General features: G+C 36.6%; 1 protein-coding gene across 1 annotated transcript in view; it reads left to right on the forward strand.

Annotated features, from left to right (window-relative positions):
- The window catches only part of IL1RAPL1 (interleukin 1 receptor accessory protein like 1), a 595,893-nt gene that overhangs the window by 305,089 nt on the left and 262,938 nt on the right, over positions 1–27,866 (forward strand). The window contains exons 3-4 of the mRNA XM_062515161.1: positions 26,408–26,594; positions 27,678–27,831. Coding sequence (XP_062371145.1) covers positions 26,408–26,594; positions 27,678–27,831 — 341 coding nt within the window. The remainder of the gene's footprint in view (positions 1–26,407; positions 26,595–27,677; positions 27,832–27,866) is intronic.

The following is a 27,866-nucleotide window of genomic DNA, read 5'->3' on the forward strand; positions in this document are numbered from 1 at the left end:
AAAAAAATATAATGATTTCTTAATTGTTTCTCTTTATTATTCATGCTTGCCAGGAGATGCTAAAAATCTGATTATTAATATTTCAACTCATAAAACATTTTTAACCCAAGAAATTAAAGGAAAACACTTGTTTTATTAATGATTTTTGTGTCATATTAATAAATTTTAAGCCTTATATTCCCCCTTTGACTTTAATGTTACCAGAATGAATTGCTTTATTTTCTTCCTGTCATTTATCTGTCCTCTTGTTATCATTTTTCTTTGCCAAAAACTAAATGGTGAAGAATGTGTTGTTTTAAAGAGAGATTTTCAACACAATTACAAGATGGTATTTATCAAATTTACATATAACAAATATGAAGATGAAGTGCAAATTTTTAAGCTGTGTTTGGAAATCAGAGGATTGTGTCTCTGGTTCAAAATAACTGCAAAGGAGAGAGACTATCTTTAAAATGGGGAGAGAGAATGCCTTCTAAAATATGTTCCCCTCACAACAGCATGACCCAAACCTAAACTGGTGGTAATTTATTTTTTCTTTCAGTCATATACAAAAGCTCTTCTATTTTTTTTTTCGTTTTTTTTTTCTTTTATCCTAGTCCTATATGGTGGATATTTTAATTCCCTACATCACCTTTGAGACAGTGTTTACATAGGATTCTAAAGGCAGAGTTATGCTCTAGTAATTCCTACTGTAACTTGCAGCTTAGTCATGGATGCATAAGTTCCAAACTAGGATTATGTAATAATTGAAAATATGGTTTTGTGAGAGGAATATGATATTCAAAGTAAAAATACCCTAGTTTTAATTATTTATGTGTGCCCCTGGAAAGTTACAATTTTTAAATTCTTTATTGCTGCAGCTGAGACTGCAGCTGCACTAGGGCAGTTTTCCATGACACCTTTTCCCAGAATAGTTTCAGCTGAGCTGAATCCATTCATGATTTGAGAACTCAAGCTATTCTTCAAGCAAGTGGTTTTTTGTTTTTTTTCACATTGCCTACAATTCTGGATATGGCTTTCAGACAGAGAAGCAGTCAGTTGTTGTCATGAGTTCAGTAAGAAATTGTTTTGTCCTGTGGTAGAAGGAAGAGGTTTTATTTAAAATTTACTGCTTGGGTTATTATTGAAGTTTAACTTGTTGGTATTTTTAAAAGAAATCAGTTTGTTAAGATGAGATAAATTCTAAAATATTTTGCTCTTATGTTAGTTTTATTTTCATGCTAATGTATTTTCTCCCATTTTACCTAATGGTTATTTTTCAGTAACACAAGTAACCCAAGTAATCTGCTGTTGTGGCAGCTGACATATTTTCCTACTGAGAGTGTTTCATCGATTAGTTTATTTTTGTTCGTATTTTTGCCCTACTGGGGGAAACAGAAGTTTATAGATGTGATAGTCCTGAGCTGTAATTCTCACTGAGCTTACATCTGGGTGATTGCAGACAAACCACTTGACCTCAATATGACTCAATTAACCCAGCAGCAAAATTGGGTAAACATCAAAATCTCGTTGAAAAGCAGCTGCTGCAGCATCTAAATTAAATTGTCTGAAATTGCATTGTGACAGCATTGCCATTGGGTCTCTAAAGAACTGAATTTTAATTGTTTTTCAGTCATAACACTACATGAAAATGGCTCTAAAAGGCATGCAAATAATGATGTCTCTCCATAGTTTTGCAATGGCATTGCCTGTATGGTCAGTGAATGTATTTAGATAAATTCTATAAAGTATTTTTTTTTTTCAGTTTTCAGATCTTTTTTCACAACCATTTGCATGTATATCTACTTCCAAAAGATGTGTATTTTTATGATTTTGAGTCAGATAGCAGAATTTTCATCTTTAATTAATCATACAACAACCTTAAGAATTTATTCATCTTGAGGGAAACCTAGAAAAAAATGAAGATTAAAAGAAGTTTTATGACTTTTTTGGAAAATGCATGGCTCAATTTTGGGAAATATTCCATGACAGTCTTTTTTTTTTTCCCCAGTAATGCTGGAGTCCACATTTAAGAAGCCATGGATGGCTTAGGTGCTCTCTCTCCTGGTACAAGCAGTAGCAATATTTTGACAGGATTTGAATTAACATCTTAAGGAATTTTTTTTTCATCATAATGAATTTAAATTATGGGGTTTTTTTATCTATCTATCTATCTATCTGTCTGTCTGTCTGTCTGTCTATCTTCAGGCTTATCTTTCTCATTAAGTCCTTTTATAGGATTACAGTTTAAGATTTTGGTTGCTATTTTACTCATCATAGTGAAGAACTGTGCTATTCTGGGGTCTTTCATGTTCAGCCACTTGAAATATATTGACTATTGATACCAATCGCTCCAGTATTCTGTCACTAAACAAAAAAGACCTTTAGCTTACTTGGTAAACCCTAAACACAGGTTGAAATCTGAGTTTGTCCTGCAGGACACCTTATTCAAATGCAATGGCTAATAGCAAGCATACATACTATTTTTTTCTTATGCTGAAAGTTTTAGTGTTCAGTGAAGTCAAACTACTGAACAGCTGAGATGCAAACCTGGCATCCTGTTTTCTATTATTCACATACTATCCCTTAGTTGTTGCATCAAGATTTTTATCCCCTAATTGTCTTTTATTGTGAATTTCTCATCACAACGAATATACTCATTATTTTTTATCCACATGCAATGCGCACCTCAAGTGCCAGTCAGTACAGTACTGGCTGTATATACAGTCCACCTTTAATACCATACTTGGCTGTTTTTAAATCTACATGTTTTCTTTCTTTTATGGCCAGGAACCCCATGGAAGGGACGATTTTGTGAGTCACTTGATAACCAACAGAAAATTTAGTTTCATATAATCAAAAAGAGCTTCTGAGTTTATCAGTCAACCATTCTAACTCAAAACATTTCCTAAAGACAATCACATGAGGGAAAACTGATGTTTATTTCAGTATAGAAACAGCTTTATAGAGTAGAATTGCCTCTGTATGTGAAGAACAATTTTATTGTTTACTATCAATGATCTGCTTACATACATAGCAGTGGAGTGATTAAATTTCTCTTAATGTTTTAATAATTAATTAAAATTTTTCATTTTAAAAATCAAAGGAACAACATACATCTCATAGTATATGTGTTCAATTATTCAATCCTATATTCTGTTCTACTATATTTTCTATCAGTAGGGTAACGATAGCCAGATGATATTAAAAATATACTCCTGATAGGGATTACTAAAGAGTCGTTGTGTAATTTTTTTTAAAAGTTAAATATTTGGCATTTAGTCTCATGCAAAAAAGACACACTGTGCTTAAAAACAATCCATATCTTCAATATAGTGGGTAAGTAGAAATTTCAGTGGGAATCTCAAAGATGACTTCAGTGATGTAAAAATAACACAAAATGTACTAAATATAGAATAAATCAACACATATCACATAGCCTTTCACTTTCGATTCTTTTTTGCTCCTGTGTGACTGAAATTCTTGTAAGGAGCTAAGAACTTATCCAGAATATGACTCTCCTGCACAGAGAAGTCAGTGCAAGGGTGGTTGCAGATGGGTGTTCCAGTGGATGGTTATATGAAAGATGGAGTAGGAAACAGTTCATTTCCTGCCAGTAATAACAGAGCACTTTTTGTACAGCTTGGCTCCTGTCTCTAACTGGGAAAATCACTAGGAGCTTCAGCCACAAGTGTATGCTCAGAGAAGAATAATAACAGAAGAAACAGTTTTCATGGAGCACAATACACAAGCACACAACTTGATGTATATAGTAAATTTGATATATGTACTGCTGCCTTCTGCAAAGGGAGACAGCAGCCCAGCCAGCAAAGGTTTTGCTAAGGCAGATGACATCCCATCACTTTGCAGGATATCTTCCAGGGTCTGTTTGATCCTGTTACTTTCTTCTGTTCCAATGGAAAGAGCCAGCATGTACTCCTCAGGACTTTGTAATGCTTATTATTTACAAAAATGGAAAGAAACAATGAAAAAGAAGTATGTAGTGGACCAGAATTATTCAGATTTTCTTGCTTATTTTCTAGGCAGTCTGATACAATGTAATTCCAAACTTTATTGATACAAATATATATCCTCTCCACCGAAGGCATCTTTAAGAGCTACACTGTTCATATATCCCTGTGGATTAGATAGCTGAATCCCTGGTCTGAGGAGGGCAGGGATATCCAAACAAAATGTAAAATTCAGACTGTGCTGGTGAAGTACACCATCATCCATATACCAGATTTCCCCTGGAAAGAATTCACAAGCCAAGAAGGAACAGTAGTAGTTAGGAAAATAATGTGTTTCAACTATCTTTGAGGTTTCCTAATGTACCATTCCTTCTGAAATGTCTCCAACTAATAATAGCAACACTCAAAAAGCTGCTAAAGAGGATATCAGATTCCCAGTGTAGATTTTAAAAGACTGAGGATTTTACTTTATAGGCAGTCTTTTGATTTGCTTTCTTTTTGGGGGTGGAATATGGATTTCATGGTTCAAAATTGTATTCACAGCTCAGCTGCTGTAACACTGAAAAATGCATACTCATGGAATTATTCAGGAAAGGCTAAATAAACCTTACATTTAAGTCATCCTGGTTAAACCTATTCAAATCCCTCACCTCTCAGATGCTTACTCATTGTTTTACTGAATTTAATATATTCTATATAAATTATCTATGGACATTAATGTCATTTTTATGCTTATAAAATGTCAGTTTCATTCTTTATGTAAAGTATCAAATTAAATTTTGAAAGGTTTCAGAGTGAGTTTTTAATATTGCTGTGCTGACAATGTCAGTCTTATCTCTTTAATGAATTTTAATAGTTCGCTAGCTATGGCATTTCTCCTTATTATTCTCTGACCAGTTAATAATTGCACATTGTCATATGAAAACATGCTGACTTTCAAAGCCAGAATGAGCAGATAACATTGTATCTACAGGTATAAACTGCTGGTTATTAGGTTAAAGAGCAGGAAATTTAATATTGAAATGTACAGATCTAGTATCTGATTACTTGAAAACTAATCATGAAGCATAAATAACTTAAACTAAGTTACTGTACAGGAATTTTGAATATATGATGAAAATTTTATTTGAAATTACATTACCAACACTGAAGCGTTATAAAGTGGAGTGGCAGAAAAAGGCAAAGTTTTCAAAATCCAAGAAATGGATACAGTGAAATAATGTACATTAAATTCCCACATCCAGATAATCAATAAATGTGTTAAACAGGACTGGATCCAAAACTTTGCCCTGGGAACACCACGGTCACTGGCTGGCTGAAGCCATCGTGCTTCCTGAACCTTGACTACTGGGTTGTAACTTTTAATTTTTGTTTCATAATCTGCATTCATACCTGAACAGTTCAACAGCTGAGAGCCATGTTCCTGATGTTACTGCAATCCCAGGTTACAGAAATTATCCACCTTTCCTAGAGAGAATGCCTTCTGTGGCAACCCATAGGAAAGGTCTTTACACAGGTGTCCCGGTTTGAAAAAGTCAGGTGTGTGCTAGGGAAGAGCAGGACCTTCACTGGAAAGTGGAGCCAGTAAATCCCTCCCTCTGAATTAGTATAATTTAGAAATTAAGGGGCTCTCAGGCAAAGATATGGGGATAGGAATAACAGTTCTTTACTGATATATAGATATAGATGATATAGATAGATCTATATAGATTAGATGATATAGATATGGATCTAGATAGATATCTATATATAGATATAGCAAAGAAAACAACGATGAGGTTAACAGCAAACAGAACAGGAACCCAGTGACAGTTCTTTTGGCCGTGGACTCCTTTCCCCTGTGGTGTAGTTCCCATCCCAGCTGGGGTCCCACAGCCAAGGAAAGGCAGCTCCCAGTGTTGGGATGGCAGGGCGAGGTTTTCCAGCAGCCATCCTCCTCCTCCTCCTCCTCGAGCCAAAAACGAGCGAGAGAACGAGCGGCTGCCCACCCCCTGCTTTACCTGCCCCCTCATCTCGAGGTGTTCCCCCTTTTCCTTCCCTCTGCCCTGAGAGAGAAACTAAAAAAAAAAAACAAAACCAGGGAGTCTCCCCCTACCCCTGTCACTAGCCATCAGTGCTTCTTAGCATGTCAATCATGTCAATGGGAACAAATTCTATAGGCAGAGAGGAAAGGAAAAAAAACAAAACCAAAAAACCAACAGGTAAATAAGGTGTACTTGAGTGGACTACTGGCTAATTCATCTGTGTTGTTGTTTTTTTTTTGTTTTGTTTTGTTTTGTTTTGTTTTAAATTAGTGTAAATACTTTTCCTCACAGTAATTGCAGTAATACATGGAGAATACTTTTCTTTTTTATCCTTTAAGAGTGTCTGTTTGCAGTCACTAGAGATTGTTTATTATAGTGCATCCTGTGTGATTTTGTTTCTGTGTACACAACTGTTCCTTTTTTTGGGTGGGTTTTGTATTGGCATATGGGTTTTTACTCTGTTAGCTTTAACTCTTTTAAGTAACTTTAAGTTCTGCTCAGTTTTAGTATCTGTATCCTTCTGAACAGAATTCAAGAAATAAATATCTGACTGTCAAAATTACACAGTGTACTGTACTATATCTGAAGAAGCATATTTTTTCTTGGCACCATATGTAAGAAATTTGAGTAACAGCTGCTGACAAAGGCAAGAGCTCTTAAAGTGAGGGTTTTTCCCTCTCTGCTCTCAAGGCTATTTTGTTTCATTCCTCTGAAAACAAGAAATTGTACCATCACAGCATTTTCTCTAGTGTGATAGAGGAAGGTATTTAAAAATACATTCCACAGAGATGGGCTGTTTTAGGATGTCTTTGCCACATCTTCTCATTGTCTTTCCCATTTTATAAATCTACTATCTGGAAGTGTAAATCTCTCTTTAACCTATATCTCATGAGATGCTGACTTAATTGCAACTTAAAGACTCAGACAAATACATGTTTACTGATTGCTTCTGAAGCAGTGTCTATCTACTTCATGTTGCAGCTTATCCTTTTCCTACCTACTTAAAATATGTGCCTTATGCTCAGCAGCAGTTCTGCATGGATTTATTTTGTAACCTAATATTATTTTAAGGTTCTGTCCTCAGCTCTTCAGACAAAAATCCTGCTGGAAATTAGGATATTATGCACCAGCTTCTCCTGACTATTTGCAGTAGTTTCCTTAAGACTCCAATTCCCTAACCCTGTATCAATTGTAGCAAGATTTTTTTTTTTCACTTTGGGATATTGAAGGCCTCAGAAATGCAATTTGAGAAATGGCCTCGAGCAGCAGTGCTGGGTGTTGCTCCATGCTGGCCCCTCTGGGTGGTGCGTGCTGGATAATCCTGCTTGTGGAGCAGCTCCTACTCCTACATAACATCAAGTTATGGCATTCCCAGTGTTGCACAGAGATGACTCAGGAGACTTTATAGTCCTGTTTCCAATATTGGCTCTTGTGGGGTGAGCAGAGGAGACCTGGAGTCTAGTTAAGCCCTTGTGAAGGCACATGGTATCAAGCTGATTGATTTCTCAAAGAACTTCTTCCTCTTCAGACAGGAAAAAAAAAACCAACCAAACAAAAAAACAAACCTAGAAAACAGCCCTGCTATTAACTTACGCAGTTAAGTGTAAAAAATCCTGTTCACTGCAACTGTCTTTACATTAAAAACTTTTCTGTGCCACTTCAGAGATCACTCATGTCAGAGCTGACCTTCTTCTAGGTCACTCCTCCTGTCTTTCTGCCCTCTCTGCCTATGTTCTGCTTCTCCTTAAGTAGAAATGCTTTCAAAAACTTCCTTAAAAGTCCAGGGTTTTTCTTTTTAATCAGTGTTTTACCTGTGACCAGCACCAGTCTAAGCACACATCTTACTTATTTTTTTCAGTTTTAGGAAAAAATGGTACATTTTCTGAAACAAGAAGTAAAACAAACCCCATAGCTTTTATAAGAGTCCTAAGCACTCTTCCTTCTCTTTATGAAAGTTCTATTCTTCTTTTATGTAAGACCTTCAGTCATGTGCTTTCTTCTTGAGTGTTTGTACACAACACCTAAAAGAGGGAGGCATTCATTTTCACTGGTGAATTTGATGCCACTGGAATACCAATAATACATTACAATTCTAGGACTTGAACTACAGGAAAAACAGATGGAGTTTCTCTTAATTTTCAGTACAAAGGAATTTGTAAGAGTGGGTTTAAAACTGATGTGGAGAGAGCGATACAGATTTTGTAAAATCTGTGCTCTGTTATATTTATGTCTTTACTGTTGGGTATTTGTGACCCATTAAAGTGATCATAGAGGCCAGCCTGCTTAGTAAATAGCAGCTGCATCCAAGTTGCTTCAGTTGACTAGGAACTGAAAGCATCCAAACTCTTGTTTGAACCTTTTAGAATTGCAGAATGCTGTGTCCCATTCACTCTTCCCTAGGGAGCAGGCCAGATTGTTTGCAGGCAGTGTAACAGTGCTACCTCTTGGGACCTAGAGCAGTAACTGTGCTAGTTCTGCTGTGCACTAACGCTGCTTGGCCTCCTTTTCAGGTACTCCTGTGTGCTAATTAGAATATAAGATTAAACGAAATAGAAGTTTCGCAGAGAGATGCAATGTGTTTGAATAACAACATCAAAGTATGGCTAAAGAGGATTGCTCCATGTCTTGGATTTATTTTGAATGATTCATCAATTAAAATTATTTCTGGACCTCTATTTATTGTTGTTCTTGTTGTTATCATTATTAATACAATGCTAACAGCAATGATGGTTAAGAGTAATTTTGAAAAGCACCAAATATTCTATAAAAAAATGCATTTTCTTACTATATTTTGTTCCCTACTGGAGAAGTGGCTCTGTAGTGTACCTGTAGCTACTCATCCATCTCAAGACACATCATCTTTGAGCCAGTGTTTTGGAAAATATTTGAGAACTACTATTGAAAATATGTGATTCTGCATTTATTTGTCTGTTCATCGCTTTATATGACAGATTAAGATAACATTCAAGGTGTTTTTGCTATTGCTATAGTCTAGAGTTAAAAAGAAACCAAACAAACAGGAAGACAAAGTTAAAATAGCAGTAGTAGCTAGATTAAAAAAAAAAAAAAAGGTGGGAAACACATCTTTAAGAATTAATAGACAAGATAATTTACTTCAAATTTTGGAAAGAGCTCTGGCTTCAGCCAGCTGTATATATAGTCCTGTTACCGTCCTTCCTAAATGAGCCCCCCCCCCCCCCCCAATTTCATTCAAATAATTTATTTTGTAATGTTGTTTTATTCTGGTCTGTCTAAAGACAGCTTTTCAGTCATGCTACATTTTATGGTCTTTTTCTGCCTTTTATTATTCAAAAAATCTTGGTATTGTACATCAAAGTGATGTTCTTGTCTAGTCTCCAAAAGTGATGCTTAAACAAGTAATGCTCCTTCCTACCATGTCATCTTTGTGTTCATTCTGTAACTCTGCAGGAAGTCATGCAACTCATGTCTAATTTTTCAAGCTTACAATATATAATAGCCTATCTAAACCAAAGTCATTTTTTAATATATGAGGGTATTGCTGAGGAGGATAGTATAACTAATAAAATATCATGAGAGAATTAAACGGCAGTAAAAATTAAACCCAAGTTTTTAATCATAGCTTTGGGATTCAAAATTACTTTCAGTGCCATTAGGAAGGTAATGATTTGCCCTTGTGGTGTGTTAAACTTGGCTGGCTGCCATATGCCCACCCAACTGCTCTCACACTCCCCTCTCTCTATAGGATGGGGGAGGAATAAAGTGAAAAAGCTTGTGGGTCAATATAAAAAACAGGAAAATAATTTACCAGCAACCTTCATGGGAAAAACTGACTTAACTGGGGAAAAATTAAGTGTGGGATTGTGAGAAACAAAGGCAAAACTAAGAACAGCTTCCCCCAGTGTCCTCCTCCTCCCCAGACTCAACTTTATTCCTCTTTCTCAAGTCCTCTGTCTCATCTCCACCAACCCAGTGTGGCACAGGGGGATGGGGGCTGCTGTCAGTTCACAGCAGTTCATCTTTGCCACTCCTTCCTCACACTTTTACCCTGCTCCAGTGTGGGGCCCCTTCCACGGCACACAGTCCTTCACGAGGATACCCAGTGCGGGCTCTTCTGTGGGCTGTGGTTCTTCAGTATTTACTCCCCGTGGGTCTTTTCCACACGGTACAGCCTTTCAGGAACAGATTGCTTTAGCATGGGTCTCCCATGAAATGCAGCTCCTGCAAGAAAACCTCTGCACAGGATCTCCCCAGGCTGCAGTTCCTTCATGGATTGTGCACCCTACAGCATGGGGACCTCCATGGGCTGCAGGTGGATGCATCCTGCAGGTGGAAACGTGCTCCAACGTGATCCTCCATGAGATACAGGGAGCCAGCCTGTGTCACCAGGGTCATCTGCAGGGGGTTCTCTGCTCCAGCACCTGGAGAGCACCTTCCCCTTCCTTCTTCACCATGCTTAGAATCTGCAAGGCTGTTTCTTCCAGTTTTCTCCAAGTCCTCTCCCACAGCAGTTTGCACTGTGGTTTTTCTGAAATGAATCCTTAAATAAGCTTTCCTAGGGGCATGGCTCGCTTGGCTGCTGAGCTCAGCTGTGTCCTGAGGCAGATCTATTGCAGGCAGCTGGATCAGGGTCTCTCTGAGCTGGTCTCTTCTCCCACCTCCGCAGTGCTCTGCTGCTAACGTCTCGCCATACAAACACAATGCAGCCCTTTATTTTGCCTGGTTCTTCTAATCTGTCTCTTCTTCTAAGCTGTCTTCTGTTTGACACAGTCTTGGGCCCTGCTATTTAGTCTGTCTGCATCTTGATTTCACTCCTGCGATTTTCCTGATGTTAAACCCAAACTATAACATGTTACCACCCTGTTTTTACTCGCAGCTATGAATAGTTTGTATGAACAAGTGGAGGAAAAAATGGTATAGCCACAAGGATGCTGCAAATAAAGTAGGAAGGTAGCTTTATCTTTCATATATTTTTTCTGGCCTTTTCATCCTGTGGTGTGTTAATTTAGAAATAGGGTTGATTTTTGAGGGTAAATGTTTAGACCTGGATTTAAATGATTTTTGTCATATTACTATTTGTGAGGAGTGGGGAAGTAGTCTTTCTGTTTCAGCCCTTTGGCTGCAAAACAGCACTTTTACACTTCACAGATGATGAAGTAAATGTATTACAGAGTGTGAAACACTTGGCTGCTTTTGGCTGTGGTCGCAGACAAGTACCTGAGCAAAAGATGGATGGCATTCTGTGTCAGAAAACTTCTAGTGGCAAAGTGTACCCCACTTAGTTTGGATAGATGGTTACTGAATTATTTTGTGTGCTATACTCTCTGTGTCCCCATTGGATTGCTGAATTGGTTTCAGGGACAAACAGAGATAAATCTGAATTTTCTTGATTTTTTTCTTTCCCTTGGCGAGGTTTCCCTTTAAAGAGGGAAGATGGCTCTGTGAAAACACATCTGGATTAAAATGGTTATCAGATATTTATGTGAACACAATATCACTTTACTGGATGTTTGTATTTAGTGAATAAAAAAGGTGGTAATTTTTATAATGGTCACATAGAGCAGCTGTTTTGAAATCCAAACTGAATATTTATAAACTCTCTCCATGCCTGATTTAACTAATTTGAGCTTTCAGAGTCTAATGTTTCATCAGAAATTGTTCTAGAATTGTAACCAATAATCTTCCCATGTTCGTAAAACATGCAAACACACATATGGTGCATATAGGGGCATTATCTTCATATTAGCCAGATTTTGTTGACAGAAAGAAGATAGATCATTTAACAGATATATAATTTGCTGTCTTCATTGCAGCTTTATAAGAGACACTGTTATAAAAATGGGTATGACATTTGCATTTCTGTTTAATTGCTGTGGAGTGAACATAAAAAGATAAGAGAGCCAAGAGAGCCTATTATAACTGAAATGAGGGCAAGTGATAAAAAAATGATATTTTAGTGGTGCTGCAGTCAGATCTGATGCTTTCCCCACAAGAACAATCTTATTCAGGGATTTTTTGGTGAAGAGAGGATACAGGGATTATATAACAACTCTCTTCTCTTCTGAGCTACACTTGATACACAGGCTCTCTCTATGCCTGTATTTTAACTTGAGGGCTCAGTAGCCTTGGGGACACTGAGGAAAATAATGTGACTTTTTCTCTGTCCTGAAGTATCTTCCTTTTTTCGCCCTGCCTTTTTTTTATATATATATATTTTCTTTCTTTTTCTTTTTTCTTTTTCCTTTTCTTCCTGTGTCAGATTGCACAATGCTGCATGCAGGGTCTCCTGTGCCTCTCCATGGCTTGCCTCATAGCAACATCTCTGAATTTCAACCCATCCAATAAGATTTAATAATTGAGAGTAATGTTTGAAAGTATTGAAGCCACGTTTCAAAGTCTGAAATGTCAAGCGTTAGGAAACTAGTCTGTACTGAGCATGTAATGAATTAAGTTCACACTGAAAAGTAAAAGATAATCATATAGCTAATAACTTGGTCATAATGTAAGTACACAGAAAAGTTGAGCTAAAGTTATATAGTAAACATTTAAGTCAGGGACTTGCTACTCTTTGTTTTAATGACATAATTAAGGCAATGCTTTTATAAAGGAATTTGTAAAAATTCCTCTAGTTTTAAAATGTTAACTATTTATACATAATTGTGCATATGCTGCATGCTTCTTTAGGGACTTCCCTCTGGTTTTGAATATCAAAAACCATCTTGCTGGGTATAAACCTCCAGTGATATTTTTACTTGAGGCTCGAGTCTAGCTGTTCAGGGAACTACAGCAGGGAAGTGTCTTGGAGAAATCTGTGTGCTGGAACAGGAGGCCTATCCCTCCTCTGGCTGGGAATTTCAGCAGATCGTGGCAAAATTCTGCTTTGTCACCAGAATAAGCCCAGTTCTGCCAAGTGCTTAGCACAGCCTTCAGTCACAAAGTAATGATGAGCTGTCACTGAGCTGGTACAGGAGCAGAGCTCCATTGCACAGCTTTTCTCCAACAACAACAACAAAAAAATATTCAATTCTGTTCTCTGCAGGGAAATTCATAACTCCTGACATGAAGCTGTATTAGCTTGCACAAATATTGAGAAAATCTGCTCAAATAAGTAAAATCTTCCCAAACCAGACTTGCTTTTATGTGTCCAGTCTTGCTTCTCTAGAAATGATAGCTTACAACAAATCTAGAAAGGAGGAACATTCCTCTGAAATTCAAGAACTTTCTGGGACTATCTTATAAGTAGTGACATGGCCTGAATTATTTCTAAACCACTATAACCACTGGATATGACTTTTCCTTCAAGTACACATCTTGTTTGAATAATTGTGTATGTTGATGCTCTGAAGGAAAAATACACACAAGCCCCACAATTTCTGGAATTAAGTCATCCAACTAGTTTGGTTTAGCTCCATGGTGTGAGCAGGAATAAGGAACAACCAAGTATTTAATTTCTACTGTACCTTTATCTTGCTTTCACAGACAAGATTCATGTGCTAGTAGGATTTTTAGGTGCAAGGTTTTTTTAGTTTTTGTTTTGTTTTGTTTTGTTTTTTTCTGGGGTTTTTTTTTTTTTTTGGTTGGTTGTTTGGTTTTGGTTTTTTTATTTTGCAGTGCCTGTGTTTACTGAGAAATAATAATATCATTAGCATGCATTGTGAAATAGCTGAAAAACTAAAACAACCACGTATGAATCCAGGAAATCTGTTCTCATACTATTTTTCTATGAGTGTCTTTTACTGTGTGAAAGCAACTGGTTTTATAACTATTTTATTTTCAAACTAATAGACTGGGTTGTTTTCATGCTAAAGGGATCCTGGAGTAACACTGATTCTTATCAGAGCTATCATACATCAAAATTGATGCTTACCTTTATGCTGCAATATATTTGAACATATTTTTGAGTTCTGGCCTTCTAACAAAAAATTCCCATGTTTCAGATATTTTGACTTGAGGAGAAATTAGTTCCTTTTCTGATTCAAACATATGTAAAATGTAGAAAACTTCTATTTATTGTTCCACTTTTGTTAGCATAGCTTTAATTTCTGAGGCAATTTCCATTTCAATGTACATATATGTATGCGTTGATTAACAATTTTACTATATTCATTAGTATTTTGTGACAGGCTCAAAAAATATCTATTTAGAAAAGAATTTAACAAAATGACAAAAAAGTTGGCAATTTAATATGAACTCTTAAAGAAAGTGCAAATAAATTCTCAAGGGCCAAATATTCTGTTGTAAACACATTTTATAATAGCAATAATGGTATTGTCACTAACAACAATGAGCAGGAAATTGTAATGTGTTAAATGGAAAAATCTGCCTCTGTAGACTGAAGGCTGTAGGGCTTCTGATGTTGTTTTTAAAAGTATCAAGATTATCTCATACATTTCAACCTGCAGATGAAGGAAGCAGAATATAATATGAGGGCTTCAAAGTCATGTTCTTTGAAACATTTGTGTCGCATGAATGTCTTGCACAATTTAAAAAACTTCTTTCCTTGGATATTTTCTTTGGTGTATTACAATCAATTGTGCTCTTAAAGACATCAGCATTTCATTGTTGCTCTTCATCTTTCAGGAATTGGAAACTGAAATATTTATGAGTTATTTTTCTCCTAAAAAAAAAAAAAAAAGGAAAGGGAAAAAATTCTACGGAGAACATCAGTATTATGGAGTAGACATTGCTGATGCACAATTGCAGTGAAAGATTTCCTATAACAAGCTCTGTTAAAAAACAAACAACTTGTAAGTGGCTCAGAAAGAATAAGGCTTTTCTGATTTTTGTGTGCTTTCAGTCCCCCCTCACGCTGCAGTTATTTTGATGATGCTTATAAATTACTCTATCCTGAAATATTATCTGGCCTTTTTGATAGTATTATATATTTCTTTTATCTTAGGAGATAAATATTTCTGTTTCTTTCTTGAAAACCAAAACAGGAAAAAAAAAAAAAAAGATGTTTTGAGAATATTTAGGAATTACGGAAGTTACATTGGTACATTATCTATATGTTAGTAATTATTTATATACTGATGTAAATATGATGCTTACATAGTATGGACAAAATAATGGTTAAAATATATTAGAATGGGGGTAAAAATGATAGGTGGAATGATATTAAAACTTCAGAGAAAAACCTGGTAGAAAAAATACTGCTGTAAAACTGAAGTCTAAGAAAATAGAAGTTGTATTTCAAATTTTTTAGGAAGATACAGAAACTGATGAGACATTTTGTGTGCATTTGCTTTGGAATATAGAAAGTTTCAGAAAATCATTAGAAAACAATAGTACCAGAATACGAGATAAAAGGAGATAAAATACTGTTCAGTGCAAATATGCTGATGGTAGGTAGTCTAATTTGAGCTATATAATTTGTCCCATCTTCTCCTTAAAGGGCAGCTCTCCTTGTGGGTGTGTTCCCTCCACTAAGCAGGTGTTGGTGCAGGCTAGTGAGCTGTGAGCTGGCCTGGCTGGAGAGCAGGGTAAGTCACTGCAAACCCTACGTGCCAGTGCCAGCAGCTGGGGCAAGCAGAGGTCCTGGGCCAGCTCCTGGGATAAGAGGCTGAAGCTGGAAGCACCCACACTGAGTGCTTGTGTATGTGTGTATTCCACTAGCTGACTTCAACGTGATCAGCTGGACGAGAGGCACCGGGCTGTGTCAGCTCTGCAGTTCATTATGTCAGCAAGCACAGGGCATCTGTGTAGGTGTGTGTCTGTGTGAGCAGCCCTGTACGCTCGTGTGAGTGTGAGGGAGTGAGTGAGAGAGAGTGTGTGTGTGTGTGAATGTGTGAGTGTGAGTGTGTGTGTGAGTGTGTGTGTGTGTCTGTGTGTGAGAGTGTGTGTGTGTGAATGTGTGAGTGTGTGTGTGAGCGTGTGTGTATGTGTGTGTGAGCGTGTGTGAATGTGTGTGTGTGTGTGTGTGTGAATGTGTGAGTGTGAGTGAGTGTGTGAGTGTGTGTGTGTGTGAATGTGTGAGTGTGAGTGTGTGTGTGAGTGTGTGAGTGTGTGTGTGTGTGTGAATGTGTGAGTGTGAGTGTGTGTGTGTGAATGTGTGAGTGTGAGTGTGTGTGTGTGTGAGCATGTGTGTATGTGTGTGTCTGTGTGTGAGAGTGTGTGTGTGTGTGAATGTGTGAGTGTGAGTGTGTGTGTCTGTGTGTGAGAGTGTGTGAGTGAAAGTGTATGTGTGTGAATGTGTGAGTGTGAGTGTGTGTGTATGTGTGTGAGCGTGTGTGTGTATGTGTGTGAGCGTGTGTGTGTGTATGTGTGTGAGCGTGTGTGTGTATGTGTGTGAGTGTGTGTGTGTGTATGTGTGTGAGCGTGTGTGAGTGTGTGTGTGTGTGTGAATGTGTGAGTGTGAGTGTGTGTGTGTGTGAATGAGTGTGAGTGTGTGTGAGTGTGTGAATGAGTGTGAGTGTGTGTGTGTGTGTGTGTGTGCTCACCTGTGTTTAGCCCAGCTTCTGGATTAACCTGGTGCACGTGCTGCAGCCTCTCCTCATCCCTCTGGCTACTAAATTCACCTGACTCTATCCAAGAGATCAAGAGCAAAAGCAGAAGTCATGTTGCTAAACAAATGTCAACAAAACAGCTATCTAATTCAGGTTGCTCTGAATATTAAAATACTTGCAAATGGGTATTAATTCATCCATGAAAAATGTGACAAAGTGTTTAATCAATACAGGAATTCACAGGTTCTCTTTCTTTCCCCATATGATGAAAAAAAAGTGTGACGGAAAAAGATTGAAGAAAAAAATAGAAAGAAAATGTGGTACATAAATGACAAACTAGATGGTGTTTTCTACTCATAAATAGTTTATATATTCATTCATTCTCTACCTATTGTAGAAACTGGTGGCAGTGTTTTGAGCCGAAATGTATTTATAAATGGAATTGAACATTTTTATACAGCTATTCCTATATTTAGATAGTAGGGAATTTGTGGGTGAAGCTAGGTGACAAAGAACAGGAGATTATTAAGTTGGCAGCACCAGCCCAGCTGGAAGCTGTATCCTGCTGTACAAGGAAGCAACCAGCCAAGCCAAAGTGGAGATTCTGCATTTCTGACAAATGAAGTGGACTTTTCTTTGAGTCCAACACCAAGAAAAAAACATGTCTGAGAAAGAGGTGTCTACTACTGTCCCTCCTGCATCTGTGCTGAATGGTGTTGTATAAGGACTCTGGCATACAAATGTTCCATAGTAGGACAACTGAAAAAGAAGTGACTTTCAAGTATCTGAAATGTATTTAAACTGGTTCAGTTTACTATTTATGTTTGAGGTATGAATTAAAAGGTGTAAAGCAAACCTCATTTTTGTGAAATGAAAATAGCTTTCACAAGCACACTTGATTTAGGTGAGATTATTCGAAGCCTCTGTATAGAAATGGTCTCATACATTCATATTGCTGCTGTTCATATGACTGGATTTTCATGTCTGGATCTTCTGTGTGATTCATGTTTCTGAGGATGACATGTAGCAGCAAGCTTGAAAACTAAATCAAGGAATGAAAAGATTTAGCTATAGTGTCTGGCACTTGCCTGTGCCTTATCCTCACACACTGTTTGAGCAGCCAGTGCTGAAACCTTTTCATTTGTCATCAGAGTTGTTTACCTTGGTGGTAGATAATATGGGACAAATAACAGTATAATTTCATATCCTAGAAACTTGAGTCTCTGCTTTGAATTTGAATTCTCAAATGTGTTGTTTTGTACTTAGGCTCAGACACTGGAGATAGAAATGTGACATTAAGAGTGAAGGCCCACAGATACTGGTTTTATGCTGAGGAAAGAAAGAATTAATTTATTTGGGGATTCTGTAGAAGAAAGGAATTAATAATCCTTTAGCATGGAGTCACAACTCATACTTTGAAAGCCTTACAACAAAGAGTGTATCCCTCTGGCTGTCCCAACCTCTTCAATGAAATATTTCCAAAGATTCTCAAGTAATGCTTACCTAAAATGGTTCACTGAGTTTTTTTGGTTTTTTTTTTTTCTGTAAAGATTATTTTTTTCTACAGTTTCCCTTGACTGTACAAAAATATGATCTTTAGTACATTTAAGGGCAGACACTTAAACTGGATAGAAGCTCTGGAGGCTGAACTGAGAACACTCTCAGTGCTGGGCAGAGTTGGTAGCACGCGTGGGTAGAAGATTTTAATTGCCCATGTTAGTCTTCAGGGATGCTGTTGATATGAACATAGTGCAAATACTGGTTTGTATTCCCTGAGCTTCCATAACTCTGATCTTCAGATAGAGCCTGAAAGGTATCAGGATCACATTTTAAAGTTGGAGTGAAATAAAAATATTTTTTACATTGTTCGAGATCACATTAAGGCAATTTTGGAAACTGTTTTGAGGTAAAGCTCTTTGTATGAACACAATCAAAAATGATTAAAAGCTAAGTTTCCTGTGTCCTTTATGATCCTCAAATGAAGGACAAATCCAAATTTTGTTCTCTTTGTTTATTGATTTGTTTCTTCAAATTCTACTACCTTTGAAATTCAGGACTTGCTCTGAGACCTTCAGTTGTATAAGTTCATAAAAATACTTGCACATTTCTAAATTTCTGCTTTAGTAGCAGCAATAGCAGCTTTTCCAAAGACTGACTTTTCTGCAGAAAATTGCTACTTTCTTTTGAGTTCTGGCTCAATCTGTACACAGCAATGCTCTTACTGAGATGTCATACTACTTACTATCTTCCTTTTAATCTTGTGACTGGTAAGGAAGACTGACTGATATCTGAATTGTTCCTTCTTAGGAAAGTAGGTGTAAAACAAGTATAACTAAAACTGTAGAGGTTGGGGATTTTTTGGTAGGGTGTTGTTTGGGTTTTATTTTTTAGGGAGGAGTGGTTTAGGCTTTTTGTGGTTTTGTTTTGTTTTGTTTTTTTTAACAAACATAGGAGTCATAATTCTAGGAATTATTTAGGGATTTTTTTTTAAAATTCAGAATTGTCATTAAATCCCATTAAATAATTTTCAGGAATCTGAAGAGGTGTCATCAATATGCTAGGAAACAGCCTTGAACCCAATAAATGTGATGATTTTTTAATATAGTCCCATTTTTACTGTATATATATGGGAAAGAGTTATGGAGAGATTTTCAAGGGAATCTTATTCGTGTGCAAATGTCATTCCTCTAATATCTATAATAGATGTTGTAATTGTCGGATATCTCTGTCCATATCTACCATTAATGAGTAACTTTTCTATTCAGAAAAATAAAACACTCATGCAGAGTTAGCAACAGATAAATATCTAATCATTCAGAAACAAGACAGATACCTTCATGGGATATTCTTTATGCATCTGCTCGACAGCTGAACAGAAAATTAACTTTGCGTTTGAGAGTGAATGACGGGATCTGTCTTTATCTGAGAGCTGTGTGGGTTCTTTAAGCAAAAGAGGGAACAAGGGACAAGCCATTTAGCAGCACTGCATTTTCAATGTTTTCAGTTTTAGGACTATAAAAGAAGGCCAGTTGCATCTGCAAAAGGGATGATTTGGTGATTAAGACATTCCAGTATTTGTTGACCTTCTGAGTCATCAGGATGTGCTAACACTCAATTGTTCCTGAACACAGAAGCACAGCTGCTGGAGCAGGCTCTGGTACACCATACAATAGACACAATTTTAAGGACCTCTACCTTCAGAAAGTCTGCATTTTTTCTAGTCATACTCATACCAACCCTATTTTTTTTCCTGTCCTTTTCATATAGTACTTGGAATTTTTTTTGTTTTTTTTTCTTTAATGGTTCCCCTCCATCCGCTCCACCACCCGTGAAAACAGATGTTTCATGAACAAAAATGTGTGCAAATTTGAAGAAAAGCATTTGGGAGTTTTGATGAAAGCCAAGTTGAACATGAACCAGCAATGTGCTCCTGCAACAAAAAAAAAAGGTGAATAATGAGCTGTATTGCATTATGCAAAGTACTGCCAGCACACCAACGGAGGTGGCCCTTCCTCTTTACTCAGCAGTGGTGAGACCACTGGAGTACAGTGTCCAGTTCCAGACTCACTGATGCAAGAGAAACATGGAGAGTTCAATGAAGAAGCATGAAGATGATAAAGGAACTGGAACATCTCTGCTGAGAGAGCTGGAACTCTTTATTCTGGAGAAGGCACAGAAAATTCTCACTGACAAATATACATTTCTGAAGGGAGGCTGCCAACAGGATGGAGCCAGGCTATTTTCAGTGTTGCCTGGTGACAGGACCAGAGGCAATGGACACAAACTGGAACACAGAATATTCTATTTGAACATCAGGAAACACTTTTCACCATGAGGGCGACTGAACCCTGGCACAGGTTGCCCAGGAAGGCTGTGGATTCTCCATCCTTGGGGATATTCAAAAGCGGTCTGAACATGCTCCTGGGCAAGCACATCTAAGTGGCTGTCCTTGGTCAGGGGGGTTGGACAAGATGACATCCTTGTTTCCTTCTGATCTCAAATATTTTGTGATTCTGTGATTCTATAAATGAAAGAAATGGGAGGAATAATACAACTCTATTAGCTTGTAACTTTTGAAAGAAGCATTTCTGCTGTTCTGGTGTATGGTGCTGAGTAAGTAAGGGTAAGGGTATAAAAATTAGTCCTCTTCAGGATCACTGGCTCCCAAGAAAAAGCAAGTGCCATCGTGTCCTGGATTATGAGGACACAGTATACCTAGAGGCATTTCATGCTATGGTATTATCTCCCTACTGCAGTTTGTTGAAAGCTAAAGGGATTTTCATCTGTAAGGGAACACTTTTGCATGGCTCTTCATACTTCTGTCTCCTCTGGGAATATACATTGATCTGCTGCAGTGCAAACATTTAGTATCATTCTGACACATCTCCATTCTAGCACTTTATGACTCACTGGCCCAAAATTTCTTCACTAATGATCCTGGGAAGCCTTACTGAAATGAGTAGCTAATTTAGCATTAATTTGTAACTAGCACTAAAATATCAATTGCACAATTAAATTCAGATTAGTGGCAATCCATATCTTACTCACCCTATATGCCCTGTGCATTTTTTGATTTATTACTATCCTTTTTAACTACCTCTAACATTTTTACCTGTAATCCATAAGTGCTATTCTCTGAATTTCCAATAGCAAATATTTTAATAGAAAGTTATTTTTTAAATTGAAATTTTCTTATACTAAATAACATATAGGTATACTATTAATATGCTTTTAAATTTTTTATATTGTAACTTTCTTGAATCACATATATCTAGTATAAATTTTACAGTTATTGGAATCCACAGCATAACCATATATGTCTATAGACACATACGTATAGACACATTTTCTCTGTAAGAAATCTTTAACTTCAAATAAAATGTATTTAGAGTTATATTCATATACTGCAGGAGTGCAGACAGAGTTACATTTTAGGAATATTTTTGTATACCTGTACAGTAAGATTATGGACTTTGTTTTTTTCTTTAAATGTGTCTGAAAGGAAGCTTTAATGTGAAAGAAAATATTTGATAAGGAAATTAGTTAATTTTATATAATTTTGCCGTACATGTAATTGCCAGTAAAAGTTCATAATTAAGGTTATTGTCATAATTTTTTTAGTATTTTGTACTAAGAAAGTGGTGTTTTATTAAAATGTGGAAATAAATATCAGATTGAAGTTTCACTTTGATATTAAAAAATATAGAGATAATACAGGAAAATTGGTAACATAAAAATTTACACATTTTTCCCTAGTTTACCCAAAAAAGAAAACTTAGGGGATTATAAAGATGAGAAAATTAAACTCCCTTTGCAAAGGCTAATTTTTATTTAATTTTTATTGTTCAGGACATCAGTAAAAGGCCTTTCACATCAGTCACTAACTCCCTCTTACAAAAGGAAAGCATTATTCTAATGCAGTTAGACTTTGCATTTTGACATTCTCTTTTGACAGGTTTGGAGTGAAGGGGAAACTCAGGATGGCAGTGCATACCACTCGTGTCAGAAAAAGATAAAATGTGAAGGTTTATCTTCCAAGGATGGAAATGGGCGTTAAAACTAAAGAATATTTTCTGGTGTGTCCAATTCAAATCTACTGAAACAAGTGTCTTGCAGAGTATTGATATTCAAATAGTCCTGGAGGCTCCTGTGCACTGGGTTATTTCATAGTATCATGCACATAATTGGGTGACCCTTGAGGGAAGAAATCAGTGCTTATGTAATTCAATTGAGGTCAAAACTGGGTTTCCAAACTGGGTTGGCCCCCCAGGGTATGGAAGCAGGAGATAATTTCTAAGGCACAGAGGAAAATTCCAGCTGGCTTCTGTCCATCTCCCTCCACTTTTCTTCTCCTTTCCCCACACCTGAAGCACTGCCCCAGCACTTGCAGCTCTGTTGTCTCTGGAAACTTTGTGGAAAAGGCAATCTGTGATTTCAGACATCAGAACCAGCGAGTGCGGGAGTCAGCCATTCCAGAGCCAAACCAAAACCCATATCCAATAAAAGGGAACCCTGCATATAAAGGGTTTGAACTGCTGTCCTGAATGAATGCTCCAGAAGCCACTGGGGGAGCAGTGACCTGCTGGGGCCATCAGATCCTGCTGCCAAGGGCACCTTGGTGAAGGGGAATAATCCTGGCTGCCCCGCGTGCCCTGCCCTTCCTCCGTCACCGCGTGCCCGAGGCCTCAGGGGTGTCCTCAGAAAAACCCTGCTGCTATGTAGAGGCTTTAAAAATTTTTGTGTGCAAGTTGAAAAGCTCACAAAGAGCCTTTGGAGTCACAGGCCAAGAGCACGAGTAGATTATCAATAACATGTTTTTGTTTCTGTCTTGAATGAATTCTTTTCTCTCCAGCTTTCAGGCATCCAAATAACTGTAACAGAAGTTACTTGGGCTGAAAAAGGACAAAATTGTGTCTGCAAAATCATGAAAAAACTAATTAATGAAGTCAACAAAAGTTTGCCCCAGAAATGTGGTGGACCATTTATAGAAAGTGAATATGGACACAGTGGCTCAGTCTGCTTATTGAAATTTAAAATAAAACTGCAAAGAAAAGATTTTTCTCTGTCTTTCTTTTAAATGTCAAGACCTGAAGGAGTTGGAAATAAAGTTACTTTTCCAACCCAGAAGAAAATAACGTTATTTTCCAACTTTGCAAGATGAGGAAAAACATAACAGAGATTTCCTGACTTCCTGTTTGCTTTCCAGTTTGTTTACCCTGGTAAACAGTATAATGGCAAAGCACCAGTGTGGACAAGTAACAGGAAGAGTCCCACTTTCCCTTCTGTCATGAATAGGGATGATGAGGGATGCTGCCTGGACAGTACTGAGCTGTAGAAATCCATCACTGAGCTCTCTCTGGTGAGGCTGGAGACTGACAATTACCAGGAGTCTTTTTCTGAAAAAAAAAAAAAAAAATAACCCAGAGTTTTGTAAGCATAAAGACCCATCTAGCACATTTTGGAGATGCATTTATAAAGTAACCATTCTTTAAGTGGTTAGTGTTCAAAGTAACTCCTTTAAATGTAGATGGGAATATTGCAAAAGCTAAAGTTTAGAGAAGCTATTTTTTGTCTGTGTGTGTTCTCTTGTCTGTTTTCAACCTTGTGTCTCCCCTTCTCCTTTTCTCTCTAACAAGTTCATTTAATTTTAAGATAAATTTGATTTAAACAGGTTTATTGTATTAAATAAAAAAATACCAAACAGCTTTTATCTTCCTGTTTTTGTATTTTGTACTTTCAGATCTCATTATTTTAACACTTGAACATCTCTTGAATAACAGATGAAAATGAAAACCTTCATTTATATGTACAAAAAGGTTCTAGCTAATTTTATACTTGTGAATATTTGTGACTGGTACATTAGGGGAAGATTAATTCGATAATTTGACACCTCCTCTTTCACCATGTTCAGGAAAAAAACAAAGGAAAACAAGCAAACAAAAGAAACGCCCCGACGATACCATGTGATAAGTGAGTTAAAGCACAGTTAATTTAGCTAATGCCAGTATTTAAAATCCCTTGAACTCATGTCATATGGGTTTTTTTTGCTTGTTTTATTTGTTTCTTATCTGGTCCCTCCAGTAAGAGACATATGGAAAACTTTCTTACTTGTAGCACATGAGCATTTTTTACCCTCTGCATGCTCCAGAGAGCTCCTCTGCCTGCTGCTTTTGCTGTTGCCTCAGAGGTTTTACAGCTACTATATCCTTCATGATCTAGCTGTAATCAGCAAACTCACCCCCTTTTTCTTTTTCTTTTTCTTTTTCTTTTTCTTTTTCTTTTTCTTTTTCTTTTTCTTTTTCTTTTTCTTTTTCTTTTTCTTTTTCTTTTTCTTTTTCTTTTTCTTTTTCTTTTTCTTTTTCTTTTTCTTTTTCTTTTTTTTTTCTTTTTCTTTTCTTTTTCTTTTTACTTTATTCCTACCTGGGGACTATTTAATTTTCTTTCTCTCTTTCTGTACTGTGAGCCCATTATCTTGGTTTTCTAACCTCATACTGTTTGTGTTGCTCTGCCTTCTGTACCTTCCTCATTTCATTCCAACAGCCTTGGTTTCTGACACAGAGTATGAGATGAGTCAGATTGACAGTGCAGTTAATATTTAGAATTGAAATAAGGAAGTTTGTGTCACCAGTGGGCATCTGGAACTGTAGGGCTTTTTGATAATACTTTGAGCTTTTGAATGAAAATTATGTTAGGGAACTCAGCTGATAAAAATCCACCCAAAATTTTTCAGTACCTTGTATCTGACAGTTTAGAAAGATACCCTTCAAACAATTATTTTAAACATTCTGAAATATTTCCAAAATGCTTCTCTTATGGAGTAGGAAGCCTTAGCTGCATCTGCTAAAGGATCTGCTGTTGCGATGGAAACTTGGATGTGCCTCAGACAAAATTCTGTCTCTGGCAATTGACATTGTCAGTGTTGCAGAACAGAATTCTTTAGTACATCAAAACATTTATTCATAATTTTTGCAAAATTCACTCCAAATACTGAAGGATGCCTATGCAAAATTTTTAGTAACCTTGGTTCTTCAGAGACTGGTAAGACAGCAAAGTGTCCTCTCTCTCTCTTTTATTTTTTTTTCCCCACCATGTACTTCTAGAAATATTTAAATAATGCGATTCAGTAACATGAACAAAACATGATGCATAAACACACAGGAAGGAGTGAAAGAGAATATTTAAATGTGAAAATTGTGTAGCCAAACAGATCCCTGTCACCCAGTAAGAGGACACTCTCATCTAGTTAGTTTGCTCTTAAACCTGAGTTTGATGAATTGTTCAGAACCTGTTTCCAAGCGACGAGTTTTCCAAGAACAAAGAAAAATCCTTTTAGCAATTTGCAAATACAGAATTAATTGACATTTTATGATATTTTCAAGACACATGATATACAGATAAATAAAATATTCCAATTAACTACTTAATGGAGAAATAATTTGCACAAGTAAAAAAGTATTCTTTAAAAAATGAGTGATTTTCAACTGCATGTGTGGGTAAAAATGGGAATTGGCTCTTTACCAGCTTAAATGCAGCAAGAGTGATCCATATTCAGTGGATTCTTTTTTTGATTTGCATAAAGCTTAACTTTATTTGCTTTATACAGCCAGATTTTCAAACATGGTAACAAATTATACTTGTTCATTATAAGGAAATAATATTGTGTTTGTTTTTCTTACAAGTCCAAGAATTAGATCAACGGCTAAGGATCATTCTGTTCAAAAATTTACATTTTTAAGACTTTTCTCTAATTTCAAAATTTTACAGGGCTACATTTTCTGTAGAAAAATTGACTCTAGAGTTCTTGAATTAAGTTTTCGTATTCTTTATCCTTAAGTATTAAGAAATTGATCTTTGAGGTTCTGCCATTTCTGAAACACACAAGTCCATTATAAATAAGCAATCAGCTCATAGGGCATGAGAGTGGTGATAAGGAGGTGAATGTTTCCTCGATGGTCTCTGCAGGATCCTCTGTCAGCAGGCCAGGGGTAAAATGCATTTACAGAACAGTAGGAGAGAAATCTTACACTGTCACAGTGTGCTCCCAGGGAGTACTCAGCTTTATACACTCATTTGCTTCACCACCTGGAAACTTAAGTGAGGAAAAAAAAATTCAAGCAGTTTTGTCTTTTTCCCTGATTGAATCTCAAAGTGGAATGTGGAAGGGCAGACAAAGTTCCCTGGTCTCTGGCTGCCTTGCTTATCAACAACCAGAAGCAGATGTAGTAACAAGTTTCCAGAGAGAGCACAAGCTCATGAAGTCTGTAGATAATGCAAAATATTTTGTCCTGGGAGTATGGGCATTGAAGGCTATGGTCAACAGTCTGGCAGTGCCTGAGGCTGAAACATCCTTCATCTTATAATTAATCACAAGATTCTTTTTAATTAACTTCTGTAAAATGTTGCCACTTCCAGTTTCAGGCATACTCAGCACTGATGAATATGTGGCTCTTGGTGTGTTGCTCAAGTTCCAATTTATTAGACTTTTCTTTCTATTTTTATTGCATTACAGAAACTCAACTTACTGTATGAAAGTGTCCATATCGCTGACAGTGGGTGAAAATGACACTGGACTCTGCTACAATTCAAAGATGAAATATTTTGAAAAAGCTGAACTTAGCAAAAGCAAGGAAATCTCATGTCCTGAAATTGAGGATTTTTTATTTCCATTTAGGGAGCCTGAAATTCTGTGGTATAAGGTAAGAAATGCAAGAGGTTTATACCTTCAAATATATATTATACAATGTTCTTATGACTCTCTTGATCTAAATGTTTTATGAAGCTTTGATTGTTTTTAATTCTGTCACAAAAAGACAACAGAACCAACGGTAGGAAAGAATTTACTGAGAAATTCAAATGTTTCCTTTAGTAAACTGTATGAGGTATCTACATATGGTTTACCTGAATAAACAGCTTAAGTTTGCAGGATAAAATTCAGCAAATACTACCAAGTCTTCTGTTTCTATGTATATACTTAAGGTTATATTTGCAAATATAATTCCATTGTTTTTATCAATAACTTTAAATTCAATATTGGGTAATGCTTTCTAGAACATTCCTTAAGGGCCAAGTTCTTGCAAGTTGTGTTGCCTGTGGGCAGTGCAGTAGAATTAATTATGGCATACAAGACTGTGCTGCCTAAAGAGTAAAATTTTGTGGCCTGGAAAGATAACATCCAAATTGACTGATAGCATATTTACGATAGGAGAAATGTAGCCAACTACTTGCTTATTCTCATCTTGGATTTTGTGTCTGCAATAAAATACTTTTTAGATTAAGAATGCATGTTTTTTATCTTAAGAGAGCTTTGATTCTAAGATGGTTTTTGAAAGAGATATCTAGCATTCTTATTTCTCCTCATTCTCTTCTTCTGTTTCTCTAAGTTTTTAATTTTTATAAAATTGAATTAAAAAGAAAAAAAAAATATTCCCTGCAGCCTGAGCTGCTGGTAATACAAAAGTCATAGATTGCAGACATAAGTGTAATGTTAAATAAGTAAATTAAATACAAGCCACTGAGCAAACTAATGTCAGAAAAATACCCACCGAAGCAATCAACTCCCTTTTCTAGCCAGAGGCATAAATATCAAATCAGGTGATAAAACCAGGTTTTTTTTTTAACCAACATCCATATAGACTGAAACTTTACATATTTAGTTTTTATACATTTATAACTAGCCTGAGCTCTTGCTTAACCAACTTGACTTTGGACAGCATAGTCCACAGTGGTCCATTTTAAGTGTAAGAGCAAAATCCCTGAAGTTTGATATTCTCTTTAAACAGGAATGCAAGTCAAAGACGTGGAGATCAAGCATTGTGTTTAAAAAGGACACTCTTGTCATTCGGGAGGTTAGAGAGGATGACATTGGAAATTACACTTGTGAGCTAAAATATGGATTCTTTGTTGTCAGAAGAACCACGGAGTTGACAGTTACAGGTAATTACAGGTTCTTTCTATCTCTTATATTTTTT

Source organism: Cinclus cinclus, chromosome 2 (assembly GCF_963662255.1).
Source record: "Cinclus cinclus chromosome 2, bCinCin1.1, whole genome shotgun sequence".
NCBI lineage: Eukaryota > Metazoa > Chordata > Aves > Passeriformes > Cinclidae > Cinclus > Cinclus cinclus.